Source organism: Bos indicus, chromosome 17, assembly GCF_029378745.1.
Source record: "Bos indicus isolate NIAB-ARS_2022 breed Sahiwal x Tharparkar chromosome 17, NIAB-ARS_B.indTharparkar_mat_pri_1.0, whole genome shotgun sequence".
Lineage (NCBI taxonomy): Eukaryota > Metazoa > Chordata > Mammalia > Artiodactyla > Bovidae > Bos > Bos indicus.
The window spans coordinates 39,767,146-39,784,730 of record NC_091776.1 but is presented as its reverse complement, the minus strand read 5'-3'; the positions used below and the strand labels follow the sequence as shown (position 1 = coordinate 39,784,730).

Sequence of the window (17,585 nt, the reverse complement as noted above, 5' to 3'; positions counted from 1 at the left end):
ATTCCTGCCTATTCAAGCTGTATGTAGAAATAGATCAGAGTGTGTCAGAACTCAGTGTTAGATGAGTTTTGGTAAAAGAAAAACTGTATGTGAGTGTGTGTGTGTGTGTATACATATATATATATACGCACACACACACAGAAAATATAACTTGCTTTTTAAATTTTATTATCATTATTATTATTATTTTTGGCTGCACCGTGCAATACTGTATCTCGTTTCCCAACCAGGGATTGAACCCATGCTCCCTGCTGTGGAAGCATGGAGTCTTAACCACTAAATTGCCAGTGAAGTCCCAATATGACTTGATTTGAAAGCACAACTTTAGTCCTACTGTGGGTGAGGTACAGTGTCTGGAGTTGGGTGATGACTGACTGTTGCGGCCCTTTCTGGGAGCTGCTCAGTACCTGCTGGCATCTGGATTGGATTCCAGCCACAGGAATCCAGAACTGGGGGTACCTTGTGTCTCCCCGAGTCTGCATGGGGTAGTTTATGGCCGACTTACCACTCTGCTAGTTTCTGAGTGCCAGGCCCTCCTCTGCCTGCTTTATACCCAGTCATTCACTTAATCCTCACAACACAGGCTTTTCATAAATGAATGAATGAATGGGAAATATAGGAGACTGTATTTTCACTAACACCTCAGGAAAAAAATGGGAAATGTGTTCAGGGATATACCAGCTCCTCCCCACCCAGCTTGGAAACATGAGCATGAACAGTGCTCACAGGACTCCAGTGATGATCTGGGGAGACCACTCATTTGGGTAAATTCTTAAGGATACAGCTTACATGAAGCTCCCCTGTAGCTCAGTGGTAAAGAATCCACCTACAATGCAGAGGATGTGGCAGGAGCCGTGACTTCAATGCTGGGTGGGGAAGATCTCCTGGAGAAGGAAATGGTAACCCACTCCAGTATTCTTGCCTGAATAATCCCATGAATAGAGGAGCCTGGCAGGCTACAGTCTATGGGGTCAAAAAAGAGTTGGTACGACTGAGCGACTAAACGACAAGAAGTTTGTAGTCACGGAGGATAACACTTACGTTAGGTGGTGTCCTTACTCGAGATGAACTGCCATGGAGGATTGGATAGTTTCTGACAGTCACTCCAAACCTTGTGTGTTGTGTTGTAACTACTTTTTGAAATGAAGTGATTCTGGGATTAGTTGGGAACATTTTTAGTTAGGTAAGTTTCAACTGATGGTGACAGTGTATTTTTTGTTTTATTTTGAACTATTGGATTTCTCAGCAGCCCGTAAAACTCTATTATGTTTCTGTTACATATCCAGGGATACACTGGCCCTTTCTTGCAGAGCTGGAAAACATGAATATAATTTTTTTCTGGGAAGGAAGGAGGGGGAGGAAGGGTAAAACCCTAGTCTCTACTATGTTAGCACAACTTTGGGTAGTTTTACCAATTCAGCAAAGTATTTATCCAGAGATGTCAGAGATTTCAGTTCTTAATCACTCTTTTCATTTATGTTCAAAACAGAGTTCATTCAGTAGCTTGTGATTTTATAAATGCCAATCATTACATTAATAAATAAATCAAAGACTATCAAATGCCTGTTCATATATGAGCCTGAAGTCTTCTGTAACACTTCTTACTTAAAGCTAATTGTTAGAGCCTCCTCGTTTCTCCAGAAAAAAGAAAACAAACAAGTTATTAAGTAATTGATACCTGGTGATTCATATTAAGTTTATGCTTACTTTATGCATTTAAGAATCTGATTTAAATACATTTACCATTCCTATTTCTTATGTAATTAATAGTGTTTATGGTTAAACTATGATTCAGTCATTTGCCTGACAATACAATTGTGATTCACAAGTACCATTTTTTAGGAATATAGATTACTTGATCCAGAAAAAATTTGAGTGGTAATGTATTCATATAATCAAATATTTTAAGAATATATAAATAGATTCCTTTGAACTGTGCTCTTAATGAATTGCTATTAAATATATTGGTATTAAGATCAAAACGTGTAAAATGTATTAATCTCCCATTTACTTATTATTTAATTTTATTCAGGTAACTACTGTGTGTAGTCCTGGCTTCAAAAACTTTTCTTTTATTTTTTGAACAGAATTTCTGTGATAAGTGGTGACTAGAGTCATAAGATAATTCACAACCTCATTTTAATCTGAAATTTGACTGAATAGTAGTAATTTAAGTAGGCCCTTGATCAAGCCTAGAAAAGCTAGGAATAAGTGAATTTTTAATTTTTAGCCTGTTATACTTTTTTTTTTGGTATGATTTACTCAAACAGGGAGTTCCTGTCTCCCAAGGTTCAGGTATCACTCTTGCCTGAGGTTGAAACGTGGGTGTCTGTGCCCACGTTTGCCCCCTGCCTCCAGTTCCCATCTGGTTTGTTTCCCTCTGAAAGACCCATTTCCTTAGGCCTGGACTCGGGCATCTAGTCTGTTGGTTGTGTGGCTGGGCCCCGTCTGAGCATTTCAGACTCTTCCCTTATGGGAACAGCCTCCACACTCCTCCCATTCCATAACCTTGACTGATGTATCCTGTCAGTAACATTTAATCGTGAGACTGTTATCCCTGTCTATGGGAAAACATTTAAAGCTTTCTCAAACATGACTTCTCTGGTAGCTTAGCTGGTAAAAAATCTACCTGCAATGTGGGAGACCCCAGTTTGATTCCTGGGTTGGAAAGATCTACTGGATAAGGGATAGGCTACCCATTCCAGTATTCTTGGGCTTCCCTGGTGGGTCAGCAGGTAAAGATCCACCTGCAATGCGGGATACCTGGGTTGGGAAGATCCTCTGGAGAAGGGAACGGCTATCCACTCCAGTATTCTGACCTGGAGAATTCCATGGACTATTCCATGGGGTCACAAAGAGTCGGACACAACTGAGCAACTTTCACTTTTTCAAACATGACATCTATTCTAATATAAAGAAATAGTTAATGCTGAAGTTTATATTCATTTATATTCATTTAACATCGTTTCATTGTCTGCAAAGAACAAAAGTAGTGGTGGGGAGAGGAAAAGCCATGTTTAAAAAACTATGTTTGATTTATTTTTCTGTTGTGCATGACACCTACTACAATGACTTTTGGGATAGCAGAATTACCTTTGGAATTGGGGGTGTCATATTTACCTTGGTATTTCCTGTTCCCAACAGACTGTCTGACATAGCAGGTACTCAATAAGTCTTTACAAAATAGAATCGAGTTAAGCATGGAAGTATTTCTTCTTCCCTCTTTACGTGGTCTTTTTGGTTCTTAGCCTGACAAAGCCACGTAATTCTGCTCCTTGTGTCTGTAAGTGAGCGTAGATGAATAGATTGTGGAGTGTCTCTACTGTTAGCTTCAGAGCTCAAGCCTCCTGGTGCTCTTCTCATGGTGCATTTAGTCAGGAGAGATGACCAGCTGGTGGACACTGAAAAGAAGCGTGTCCTTTGAGACTTGAATAAATAACTGTCTAATGAGTTCATTAGATAGTTCATTAGATAGATGCATCTTTATTTGACATATTCAAGTTAATTTTTAAAAAGTCACACTGTGTGGCACATGTCAACCTGAGTTATCTCTGTAAAAGACAATAGAAATCAATTTATTGTTCTGTAATTGCATGTATTGAGTAATGCCTTTTAAAGTCACTGAGCCAGTTAGTCACATTTCTTCAGGAACGTTTTGTGGCAAGTGACTGCATTAAACGAAGTGTAGCCAGGGTGATGAAGGGGATTTATCCTGCAGATATTCTGCATTGTGGATAAAATATATAAATTCTCAATTTAGGAATTTTTGCATATCTATTCTTTGCTGGGAAACTGTTATTTTCCCAATTTTATCTATTTCACATTTTCAATTATCGGGTAAAAAAGCATTTATAGTGAAACATACATCATTTTTGCAACGATTTCACACATTTGTATAAATATCTCACTTCTCTGAGCTTCTACAGCATATGTCTTTTTATCTGTTTATTTGGCATCTGTTTATATGCCCCTTAATAAATTTATGTTTAAATTTGTTTGTATATTTTGTCTCCCATGATGTTAAAAAATACAATTTCTATGCAGACTATTAAATGTTTTTTTATGAAGAGAGAGAGTTTATTTTTAAATTTTTAAACTTTTTATATGATTTAAAGGTTACTTTCCACTTACAGTTATTACAAAATATAGACTATTTCCCCATGTTGTACAGTATACCCTTGAGCTTGTCTTACACGCAGTAGTTTCTGCCTTCCTCTCTTCCACTCCTCTGGTTCCCTGCCCCGCCACCCCACCGCTGCTAGCTACTGGTTTCTTCTCTATAGCCGTGAGTCTGCTTCTTTTTTTTTGTTATATTCACTAGTTAGTTGCGCTTTTTAGATGCCACGTGTAGGTGATAGTATACCACTTTTGTCCTCTGTCTGACTCATTTCACTGAGCGTAACGCCATCCCAGTCTATCCATGTATTATGTACTATTAAATATCCTGATCTGCTTATTAAGTCAGGTGTGAATGGTGGTGGGCATAGATACACTGTACCTCTTTGTTTGGAACCCCAGGTATGAACCTCGTTGATCCTTGCCATGAACCTGAATCACCTCCCCTGTGAAGAAATAGCCTCTTGGTTTTGGAAGGAGAGAAGGGCAGAGGGTCCTAAAAGAGAAGGGAGTGTTGCCAAGGCAAACTCTTACTTGAGTTTTATTTTGGAAGTTAGTCTTTATTATTCAATAGCCAAATAGGATCAATATGCCAGCAGGAAAGAGAGACGTTATCAGTGTGCATGGTGTCGGTTAACATATGTTTTGAAATATCAGGTTTTTTATTGGTCAGTAGTTTGTGTGATATTATAGATAAACAGCACCCTTTTTGAATTCAAAGGAATTAATAATAACTTACAGGAGGCTAAGATCTTACAGGGAGCATTTTCTTAGCATCTCATTTACTGACTAGCACATAGTAAGAGGAAAGGGGCTCAGTAAATACTTGTTGAATGGGTACATGTGTGAATGTTTCCTTTTTCAGTGCATTTTCTCTGCTATATGGGGAGTGATAGAAACGTGTGAGGAACGCTTAGTAAATCTGTTCAATAGAGGCAGTTTGTATGTGAAGTCTAATCATGAACGAGTAGAATCTTGATTTTTAAGTGTTTGTGTCGAGATAGATGAATGCTGTCCATAACCTTCTCGATTCTGCATTCTCTGAGAGCATTCTTTTCTGTTTTCTCCATAGTGCCTGCATAGTAACTTGTGTAACCATACACTTCCTCAGTTCTAAGATCCTCATCTTTTTAACCCTTAAATGTCACTGGGGCATACATGAACCTCAAATCTGTTTTCTTATTTAGGCTGTCTCTTGCCACAAAGTTGCATTTGTGCTGGCTGACAAATAATAGTAGACTAATTTGCTCATTGATGTATAATTTGAAAATTGTAGCCCATTGGATTCAGTACTTACCAAGTTAATCTTAAGCACTAAACCCACCTATTTAAGCATTGAATTGAATATGATTTAAGGCTCATTGAATGCCCTTAAACTTAATTTTGTGATTTTTGGTAAATAGGACAGTGTTTAGTAATTTTGAACTTAAAAAAGGAAGGAACTTCATAGTACTTTTGGCTAAATGGTGTATGGAGTATAATATGATTTTTAAATGTCTTCTTAGAGTTCTTGATTCCAGTTGTAACTTGGTGTCTCCTGCTCCTTCCCCAGCTTCCTGCAGATTTCACAAAGCTACACCTCACTGACAGTCTCCACCCACAGGTGACCCACGTCTCCTCCAGCCACTCAGGATGTAGCATCACTAGTGATTCTGGAAGCAGCAGTCTTTCTGATATCTACCAGGTAGGAAGGTATTTCCCTATCATTTGCTTCATTTTCATGTGTTCTGAGGAGTTCTGTGATTCTTCATTGATGGAATCTGTAAGGTAAATATATGTGTTTATATTATATGTGCACAAGTGGACATAAATGTTAATGTTTATGCTTCACACAGTCATATAGTATGTTGTACGTTTGTTTTAGGAAGTCAGATTACAGTCTGATTGTATTTGCCTCTGCTAGGCCCTGTTACCAGAATTTTAAATAGAGTGGTCGCAATGGAAATGTTTTCCTTGACCAAAATATTAGTAAATATTTTAATAATTTGACTATAGACGTACTAGGTTTATGCCTCTTTCTTGACTAAAATTGTAGGGGGAAACATCATTATTATGCTTCCATGCTAAGTTTTTCTTAATAAAGCCTTGGGTATGACAAAAGGAAGAGATTATTAAGATTGGATCACTGAATTATTTTTCTTGTGTTATTTTTACTAACTGTAGACTTGGTTATTTGTTTAAAATGAATTCTTATGATACTTATGGATAGAAAAGAAACTAGAACTATGGAATTTCAAAAACATTTTCAAAGCAAAACAATTTTAGTTTTCAAGGTAGAGTTCATTTGATTAGAAAATGCAAATTTAGGAAAAGTGACTAAAATAGGCAAAAAAAAAAGGTCCTGTTTTTGGTAGTCTCTCAGTACACACAGCTAATATGAAATTTTGGATGGTTTCAGACAAAAGAACATAATACGTACTTACCTTATAAAGTATAATTTTTGTCTCCTTAGGAATTGTGATATGAGATGTCCATAAAGGAACCTTTCTTGGAAATGTTATAGTCGATGTATTCAAATGATGCTCAGTTTCTATTTAAAACAACAACAACAACTTAACTAAAAGTAACTAAACAGAATACTGTCCAGGCAAAACATTTCTTTCTAAGTCTTAAATTTAGTAGCTCTTACAAAATTAATTTTCTTTTCAGGACACACTAGGTACCCACTTTTCTGTAATTCAGAAGTGTTGTGGAGAGCTCACGGACTAATAAGTGAAAGCCACAAATGCAGTTATTTGCAGATTCTTGGCTGATTTATGAACTTTATAAAAAAATTTTGCAAAAAGAAATATAATTATCTGACTCTTTAAAGTAACTTTTCAAACTTCTACTTTGATGCATTATATGTTAACTTGTAATTAAATCTTTCAGAAGTAATCTCATTTTCATTCCCCACTCCCCCCCATAATACCTATTTTTAGAAGTTGATTTTTTTTTTTTTTAATGTTTATTCAAGAGTATTCCTTACAATAGAACAATGAACAGTGTAAGTAAAAGTCTTGCTTTGGCTTGTGTTAATTAAAACATCATGATAGAGCCTTTGCCTTCTACACTTTGAGATGATCGTACACTTTGAAGATCTTTAGTAAGAACACAGATTGAGATCATAGAAGTTGCTCCTGTTTTCTTCAGGTATAGTATCAGCCTGAACAGAGTGCCCAGAAGGTCAATTTATAGTAAGAATGAAGTGAGTTGTCTATATCCTTTATGGAGGCATGTGCTGAGGGGAACTTCAGCTTATGTGTTATTACCTTGGGTAGGTTGGGAAAAGGTGTGCAGAGATACCTGATGGTAGTTCTGCTGCCTCCTTCATCCCCCCACCCCCCAATCAGGATGTCTGAAGATCCAGACCACGGTGAGAACTCCACCTTGCTCTGAGGGGGTTGGTGTTTACAGCTTGCAGTTTGACTTTATTTTGGGATGTAGTTGGAAAAGAAGACTCCTGTGTATTTTGATTTATTTTTGTTGCATTTCAAGGCCATTCATTTCAAACTTGATGACAGGCATGTATCCTGTTAAGTTTGTATCCTACATAAGGAAAAATCCATGGTTATATCCAAGGATTTGGCTACTGACTATATAAGACTAACGTTAACTAAAGATCCCCAGGACACCATTTCTGTTGTCTTTAAATCAGAAATTCTTAAGGTGGGAAGAAACCTGGCAGAGGCACCTGGTTCAGTGACCAGTCTTCTGTTTGAATCCCCTACTCCTTTCCTGTCAATCAAGCATCCAGTTGATTCTTGAACAGTTCCAGTGATGGACAACCAACTCCCATCGCAACCCCTTCCACCTTTGTACAGTTCTGACTTGGGAGAAAGCTGTCATGATGGAGTGGTCTAAATGCTCATGAGGTGGATACAAAGAGGTTGGAATGAAATGCTGTGTGCAGGAGAGAAAAGGGTAGAATAATTTTTCCGAGAGGGCTGGAGGGGAGGAATTCAAGAGCAAGGTGGAGTCACTAGCTTTAAGAAAAGAAGTGTCCTCTGTTTAAATAGGGGCTTATGAAGGTGGATTTGGAGTGGGGAGTTTGTGTCTGCTGTACCTGAATTCCCTTGTTCAGAGTGAGAGGGTTGGCAGATAGATTCACGGAAAGACACATTTTGAAGTAATAGTTTCAGAGAGCAGGGGAGCAAATTGACCAGAGCATTAGAAGCTCAATTGAGTTGGTGAACTCAAATACAGAGTGATTTCCCTCTGCCCTGATAATAATTTTCTTCACAGCAAGCACAAAGGAAGCAAAGATTTGGCTTCCCCTGGGATTGACGCCTTATTAAATAAGTGTAGCAGAAAGACGGATGGAGCTGCACGTCCAGCTCTTTCTAATGCAGGGCTTTGTTTTTGCAGTCCTTCTGTCCAGGATGTTTTCTCCTAGCTTTATGGCCTTTTCAGCCTTCATTTTTAAGGACCATCTTCTTAGAGAATTCTTTCCTTATTACTCTCTGAAAAGTAGATCCTACATTTTGATTCCTTTCCTGGCTGGTCTTTTTTTTTAAGCTTTAATGGAAACAGTTATTACTTTCTAATTTGTTATGTCTGTCCGCCCAGAATAAGGCAGGAACATCTCTATCTTGTCTCCACCTTCTCTCTAGAGCCTGGAATAGCACCAGGAAACCATAGGCATTCAGGAAAGATGTGTTGGATGAATGGGATTGTAGTATTAGACTAGGGAATTGAAGGTGGAGTATGAGAGCGTGAAGGAGGTAGAGTCTGGAAGACTGAGGATCATATGTGTTTGGACAGATAGCTGCCTCAGAAGGGAATGGAAGCAAGTGGAAGAGTAGGAGGTTATGATAGAAAGCAGAATGCCAAAGTTGGTAACATGAGACAGGACAGTTTCCAGCCATGATAAGGTCCTGGTTAAATGGTGTGATTATCAGAACAATGACTTAAGTGGGTTGGAAATAAGTGTATGAAAATAGATCAGTGGAACAGAGACTTCAAGCAAAATGAGATTCATGAGTAAGGATGTGATATGTAATGGAGGAAACCTCACAAATAATGAAGTGATGGGTTATTCAAAAATGGTCTCGGGGGCCCACATTATAACCTTACTTTATATCACAATTAAGATTAAATTCCAGATAAACTAAAAATTTAGCAAACTCTTAATGGTATAGTGAATGATCAAAAATTTTAATAATTAAAAGGTCAATTGAGACAAAGATATAAAATCAGGCTATTAACTCACTTATGCAAATTAATAAGAAAAATACTTTATAACAGTATTCAAAGGCAGGAGTAGTAATTTGCACAAGAACATGCAAATGTCCATACCTTAAATAAATATTTAAGACATAAGTAATTGAGTATATAAAGATTTAAACATGAAGCTATTTATCCTATCAAATTAGCACAGACTTTCTTACTTATAATAAATATTTATAGGCATTTTTACACTTGTTAGGATTGTAGGTCTTGAAAAGAAACCTAACAATTTCCATTAAGAGATTTAAAGAATTGGTCTTTTAAGTATGTGTCCTATAGAAAAGCATTCCTAGTATAAAATTAGAAACAGCATAAATTATGATGAACAAACTAGACTTAATGCAAATATACTTATTTCCAAATACATTTTCATATTTTCTGCACATACATGGTTTTGTCTGCAGTGCCTACTTACTTTGTTATCTCAGTTAAATTTAGCATCAATATAACTTTCTAGCCTAACTTTATATCAGAATCTGACTTTGGGTTAAATATGTATGTTTGAAATTCTCACAAAATTTATTTCCATCAAAATTACTTATTAAGCAGCCCTCAAACATAAGGATATGTGTGAATGATGGATATTTAATAAGCAAAAACTTTTTTTGTAAATGATTTTTAAGTACTTAATGATAACAATGTAGTAGTTATATTGTTTTGGTTTTAAATTAATTCTTCTCTAGATCTTTATGACGTTTAATATTTCCTCAGTTTTTTCATTTACTTGATATCCTTAAAAATGCAAAATAAACTAGTTTTAAGAACTGTATTCATAATAACAAGTATATGTTTGATTTAATAAATCAGAGTTTTCAATATTGATCTGAGAATATTACTGTTTTTTGAGACTGTTACTATTTAACTGTAATGAAAGTCGCTCAGTTGTGTCCAACTCTTGGCGACCCCATGGACTATACAGTCCGTGGAATTCTCAAGGCCAGAATACTGGAGTAGGTAGCCTTTCCCTTCTCCAGGTGATCTTCCCAACCCAGGGATTGAACCCAGGTCTGCTGCATTGCAGGTGGATTCTTTACCAGCTGAGCCACAAGGGAAGCCCCTGTAATATGCACCTAAATCTGTGTTTTACTTATGGAAGATAATTTAGGACAGGAGTTATTTGACTAAGTGACTTTATTCTTGTTCCTGAGACCAATATAATCAGATACCTTTTATTTCTTTTTTATTGAAGTACGCATGTGTGCTAATCACTTCAGTCATGTCCAACTCTGCAACCCATGAACTGTAGCTTCCAGACTCCTCTATCCGTGGGGTTCTCCAGGCAAGAATACTGGAGTGTGTTGCCATGCGCTCCTCCAGGGAATCTTCCCGACTCAGGGATTGATCCCACATCTCTTATGTCTCCTGCATTGGCAGAAAGGTTCTTTATTACTAGTGCCACCTGGGAAATCTGTTACAAGTGTATAGCAAAGCAGTTCACTCACTGAATATAGTTCTCTGTGCTATACAGTAGGTCTTTGCTGTTTATCTACCTTATATATAGTAGTGTGTATATGTTAATCCCAAATTACTCAGATATCTTTTACATATAAAGTGTATGCATATCTTTATTTAGAATGAAAGGGTTTAAAGACTAGCATAAATCTCAGTAGTATTGTATTTTGGAGTAAGATAGAAAATAGCAGGTGTTTTGTTTATGTTTACATACAAATAAATATTTGTATGTAAATTTTTTTTAAACATTTTGTGTTTTATGACCAAGCAAAGCAGAACACATTTTATTGCTGTATTATATTTTAACTGGTTTCTTTATGAATACAGTCTATTTAGAAAACTTGGCAAAGTATTAAAGTACAAAGTGTTTAGTAGTTTGTGTTAGTTGAACCTGATTTTGATTACTTGCACAATTACTAGGTTTTGTTTTGAACAGTTTATTTAGTTTCCCTTCATGTTTTCTCATCTGAAAAATAGTGGTAATAATCCTGATTTGCTGAATTGTTACGAGGATTAATTATTATGTACTAAAAGCATCAGATGTAGTGCTGCATACATGGTAGTCATTCACTATAGGATCACTGGTTTTATAATTACTATGTGAGTCATTTAGCCAGAACTTAAGGGGTGCCATTAGCCTGAGAGAGATTTTTACAATATGTAAGGGTCTGGAATATTTAACAAAATTTTTTTCTTTCTTAGGACAGATTCTGCCAGTGTAAATTTTATTCAAGGCTCATTGCTAGGGTGGGGCCAGGTAAAGGGATGCAGGCACAGAGGTGGAAACTTGTCCCCTTGAGGTAGGGCATTTTGATGTGGCCTGTAACTGGCTCCCTTTCCTGTTGTTTGATCCAAGAACAGTCCTATGAATGATGAGATACAACTCCAGCTTACTGATGACAAAACTGGGTCTGTAGAGGTTCAGGGACTGTGTTACAGTCACGCGATGAATGCTGGAGCCGAGATTTGAACTAATGACCCCTGGTTTGTCTGCTCATTCAGCCGAAATAAATCCAGTGACCCCTCAGTTCTGGGCACTCAAGTTTAGCCCTCTCATCCTGTTGGCCAGTCAGCATTCACTAAACGTATAACTCAGCTCAGTCTCCAAGTGACTCATTGTTCGTGAAGTTAATAGATTCCTAAAAATCTGTTCAAGTTCTATTTAAGATGTATCCCTAAAAGGAATTTTGTAGTATTTTAATATAAGAGGGATATATATTTTAGTTTGAAAGGAATATTTATTTCAAATAAAAATAATTTCTAAGTTACTGGTTTCATGAATGTTATTTTATGAATAGTTTCTTAAAGAATGCAATACACATAGCAGGACTAGAAAACAACTAATAATGATTGTTTACACAGGTGGGGTGGGGGTTCAGTTTTGCAGAGATTAATCCAACTCACACTGGAAAATCTGTTCTATTTAAGACTTAAATAGAATTCATTTAAATGATAGTAATGACTTCTTTGGGATGGTATAAAATATACCTCTCCCCTACCATATGTTAAGTGTTCAAAAATTTTAAAAAGCCTCCAGTTGTATATTACTTTAAAATGTTTTGTTCTTATTTCCATCTTTAGTACTACCTCTTCACTCTAGGCTGATATTAAAGAATGTGGATATAGAGGACTGTATATTTGAAAATATGAGGTGATGACTAATAATCACCAATGTTAAGATGAAGCTGGGATGAAATGTGATCATAGCAAGCATTAACAAATTGTCACATTTCTAGGCTTTAGGAATAAGGTGATGATAACAACAATATTGGCCTAGTTTCTCTGCTCACAGCCTTGGCATGCCATATCACACTCGGTTCTGCTTCAGTTTCATTCTAAAATCTAGAGACAATTTAAGTCAGAAATATGAGCAGATACAAATTACTATACATAAAATAGATAAACAACAAGGTCCTATTCTGCAGCACTAGGAACTGTATTTCAATATCCTGTAATAAACCATCACTGGAAAGAATATGAGAAAGAATATGTATATGTGTATGTATGTGTGTGTGTATATATATATATGAATAAATTATATATGACATATATATATAAATGATTTATACATGTTATATGTATTATATATTGTTAAATATGTAACATACACATAATTGAATCCCTTTGCTGTACACCTGAAACTAACTCAACATTGTAAGTCAACTAGAATTCTATGTTTTTAAAACATCATAAATTAGAGATGTACTGCTGAGCACTCCACAATTAATTCTCTAGCCTTGGTGGCAAGGCCTTCTCGCTCTTCGACCTGGAGGAGCATCTCTGCTCACGTGCTCTAACACGAGCAGCAGTATTCAACTGCTCTTTCAGAGGCCACTGCTGAAAGAGCTTTTGTAGGGGTTGGGTTTTCCATTTTCATTTATTCTGTCTTCAGTTATTTTCCCCTTATGTTTTTCTTATAATGTATATATTTTAGTTCAGGAGATTATACCTAAAGATTGAAATTCTTTTTGTTAAAGTTTAGAAAATATTAACACATGCTTGTGTTGCTTCAAAATATAGAATTAAATAGTATGTTCTATAATATAAACTAAGACTTTAGAAAGGGGAAATTTTGTTGATAAGAAAATAATACAATTTATTCATGTTGACTTAAGCTAAATGATAGAAAAATATATATATAAATCCTTCTATAAGGTGCATTCATGTATTAAGTATCTCTTATACAGAAACAGATTAGGTTGTAGTTGTGACTTGGGAGCCAGAGTTCTTGGTTCTGTTCTTGATTCCACAGTTACCAGCAACACAGTCTTGGAAAAATAATTTCTCTTTACCTGAATGTTTGGAGAATAATAAATGTGGATGATGGCACTTACTTCATAGGACTTTTTTGAAGGATTAAATGAGTTAATACATGTGAAGCACATGGAACAGTTCCTGGCATATTGTCAGTATTTGGTGTTGGCTTTTTATTTATTGGGTTCAACATTTTATATTTTCTTCTTTTGTTTATATATTTTAATCTGTATTTGCTTATTCTTAAATATAAGATGTCTTAGTGTCTTTGAAAGTCATATGGGCTATGAGTTATCTGAAGCTGGTAGACTTTATGTTTTCTACAAAATTAATAGTTTTATAATAAAGTGTTTCTAAGAGTTCCTTATTTTTTTCTGGAAAGCCATGTTTATGATGCTCGAGATTGATACAGTTAATATTTAATTGTACTCATTCTTACTATTCTTAAGCAATTAGTGAAATCTGGGTACCTAATGTCAAATAAGGCGAGGATGACATATATAAGTACAGATAAGTACATATGACACATATGTACTGTTGTTGAGATGAGCATCACAAAAACGTATAGAACAACCTTCAAGGATGATGGTTGTAGGCTTGAGATAGCCAACAGAAGAGACTGTTTTGAAACCTGTGAGTCTTGATTCAGGCTAAATATTTGTTTTTAATCACAGAACCATGTTAGACCTGATAAGAGTCTCTCTCTAGAATTAAAAAAGATAGTTCTAAAAAATTTAAGAGATTGGATCATTGCATATTTTTTTAACAACACTTTTTTCAGCCGCAGAGGGTAGCTACCAATTTCCAGCTATGACTAAAGATATCAGTATACTTAGATGTTCTTCCTTCTTTTCATTCCTGTTATACCTGGCTCCTTAAGACATTCCTGAGCAAATAATTTTACTTTTGCTTCATTCTTTCTTGATCTTGATTACTTGAAATTTGGTTGGTGCTGCCGTCAGCAGTGTTGAGGAATGGGAAGAAAGACTGTCACCTATAGACATGTAGGGTCTTTCACACCTTTGGTGTTTTATAGTTAGAAAGTGGACACTGGAGTAATCAGCTAATTATTAATGTTTTATTTGCATATTTATTAAATTACCTTTGACTTGGGATTCACTTTTTCATAAAGACTCTTAGTAAGAGAGAAGTGGTTCAGTCTTCTTGGCATTAATAAACCTACACCTTTTCTTTGGGGGAAGGAATTGTTCAGAATTGTCACCCTCACACTCTTAGTTTAAGCCATCCTCTTTGAAAAATAGAGTGAAAACTGGTACTGTCTTTTTCTTATTCTACTGTGTTTCAAATGCCAGGTGACAACTCAGGTAAGAAATCAAAATGATTGTGATAAAACCATTAATTCTAACTAAAAATTCCATGAGATAAAAATCACTCATATTTTGTTGATGTCATGATTTTACATAGTGCCCAGTGCATGAATATTTGTTAATGTTGAATACATGTAGCTTAATTATGGAAAGATTCATATCATAAATTTAATGTTTCAAACAAGCTTATTTCTTTTGGATACAAAAGATTTACTTAAAAACAGCTTGTCTGCCCATCTGTCCATCTATTTATTTTTGGTGTGTTTTAAGGCCACAGAGAGTGAGGCTGGTGATATGGACCTTAGTGGGTTGCCAGAAACAGCAGTGGACTCTGAGGACGACGATGATGAAGAGGACATCGAGAGGGCCTCAGACCCTCTAATGAGCAGAGACATCGTGAGAGACTGCCTGGAGAAGGACCCCATTGATAGGACAGACGATGACATTGGTGAGTCTGGGTGAGAAAACAAATCTCAGAGCAATTTAAAGAGTTTAGAAGTAAGACTATCTGGTGCAACAGAGCCCAAGGATATTAGGCTTTAAAAGGTCATTTCTCTTAACATTGTTGAAAACATCTTTGAAAAAATTAATTTTACTCAGTCCATAGCTTCAAGAGGCCACAACTGATAAAAACTTCCAAATGAAAACCTTCCAACATGAGCTGTTTCTTAGCCTACTCTAGGGCAAAAAAAATAAAAAAGTCAAAGTCATCTTCCAAACATTATCACATTTGTTAATCTTCTTGTGAGCACTGTTCCTAGTAAGCTCGAGCTTCTCTCTGTGTGAATATCAGTCGGGTGGCAGTTGGCAGAGCTGTTGTTTAAGTGACTGTGCTCCCTCTGTGGTTCCATAGAGAGGAGAGGCTAGAGGAAGAAGTGAGCAGAATGTCAAGTGACCCCCACATGAGCCTAGGGGTTGGGGCTTTAAGTGTGCCTTAAGATTATGGGTCTAAGTGGGTTTGCGTCGCTTTCCCCTTCCTCAAGGTTCCCCTGACCCAGCATGGCCATCAGAATAAGAGTTGATTGTGTGATGATTGTTTAGTGTTTGACTCTGCTTTCCAGACCCTTCTTCTTCCTTAGATGCTGGGAGTGAGACCAGCTTCCTCTGAGAGCATCTCTGCCCTGCAGGTCTGGAGTCTATAACACCCTTGCCTGAGCCCCAATTATCTGCTCTTCCACGCCCCCAGCTCTTTGGGGGCCAATATGTATTTGAAAGAAATTCAAGGAACTGAGTCTAGTAGGATTAGATATAGGACAGTACGGCCATTGTTATATGTGAGTGGCTTGTTTCTTGTGTTTTGAAGGGAGCCAAACATTATGTATGAGGAGAACCTTGTACCATTTAAGATCTGTACATATGCTAGGGAATTGAAGTTGGAAAGCCAGGTATTCTAAAATACCACTGAAAGCACTGATAGAAATTGCCAGCTGTTTAGAGATGACTGTTATGTGGGGTGAGCACTCAGTCACTGGCTAATGTGGCTGCACCTTGTATGGACTGAGAGTTTCCTAGGTCCTGGCAGCCCAGTGGAAATGAAGCATGGAGGCCCTGATCCTGCTGGCTCTGAGGAATAGAGTCAGGGTTGGGGTCATAATCTCAGGGTGCGCACCGAACAGGAGGCTGTGGCAGGAATGAAGGACTGTCAGCGCCCTTTTGGAAGCTCAGACCTGGAAGAAAGGAAGGAGGAGCCAGCTGTGCCTGTACCTCCAGCGCAGAAGTGCCTCTGCAGTAACCCTTTGTGGGTTACTGGGTTTCTGTTGGAGGATGTAGCTGCTTCTCACATACCTATCCCTGTTCCTCCATACTTTATCCCACTTCCTCCTCCACCTGCTCCACTCTCTGGTCTAAAGGCTCTCATAGTCACAAGTCTTCTGAGGCTTCTGCAGCATGAAGTCAAGTGGTCCTGTGTCATCCTTGAAGACTTAGGGTTTAGCTTCCTTGCATCTGATAACTCACATTCACCTGATTTCCACTGTCCAAAATGTGTTTCACTCTCCTCTTCTCTTTGTCTTTGTGATTTCTCTCTCTCTCTTTTTTAATTTTATTAGCGTGTAGTCAACTTACAGTGTTGTGGTACTTTCAGGTGTATGGCAAAGTGAACCACTTACGCATATATCAGTAATGTGTATATGTCAGTCCCAAACTCCTAATTTGTCACTTCCTCCCACATTTCCCCTTTGGTAACCATAAGTTTGAGTTTGAGATCTGACTTCGTTTTCATTGTCTCTTTATTGTAGCTTTAAAGAGAGAATGAAGTTGGAAGTAGTGTGTTTGGTTTGCCATCTTAAAAATTCTTGCTCATAGAGTTTATAAAAAATAGATTAAACATTGCTTATGAACAGATTGATGTGAAGGTTATCCTTGTTTGAATATGCTCATTTTAGTATAGTTACGGAAGAAAGTTATGATTAGTAAAATATATGAAGCATGTCATTCCTGGAAATTTAAGGCAATCCCTTCATATCTGAGAAGTTTTCTCTTCTAGAATTTCTAGAAAGCAAGATCTATGCTGATTCCTACAAATGAATACCAGGCTAATTATTTTAAGGTGCTTGTTGATATAATCCCTGGATGAATTACTTGTAGTTGAATACCAATACACTTGTAAGCAGTGATGACTCAGACGCTTACTCCTATCAAATATATTTTTATTTAAAGTAGTAAATATTGGTCATTAACAATAAGGCATAATGGCATTGTTTGATCTACACAAGGGCTTGGAGGATC

General features: G+C 36.8%; 1 protein-coding gene across 24 annotated transcripts in view; it reads left to right on the top strand.

Annotated features, from left to right (window-relative positions):
* Positions 1-17,585, top strand: part of RAPGEF2 (Rap guanine nucleotide exchange factor 2) — a 269,177-nt gene that overhangs the window by 207,486 nt on the left and 44,106 nt on the right. For all 24 annotated transcript variants that reach the window (XM_070769172.1, XM_070769165.1, XM_070769166.1 and 21 more), the window contains 2 exons: positions 5,669-5,800; positions 15,129-15,306. In XM_070769172.1, coding sequence (XP_070625273.1) covers positions 5,669-5,800; positions 15,129-15,306 — 310 coding nt within the window. The remainder of the gene's footprint in view (positions 1-5,668; positions 5,801-15,128; positions 15,307-17,585) is intronic.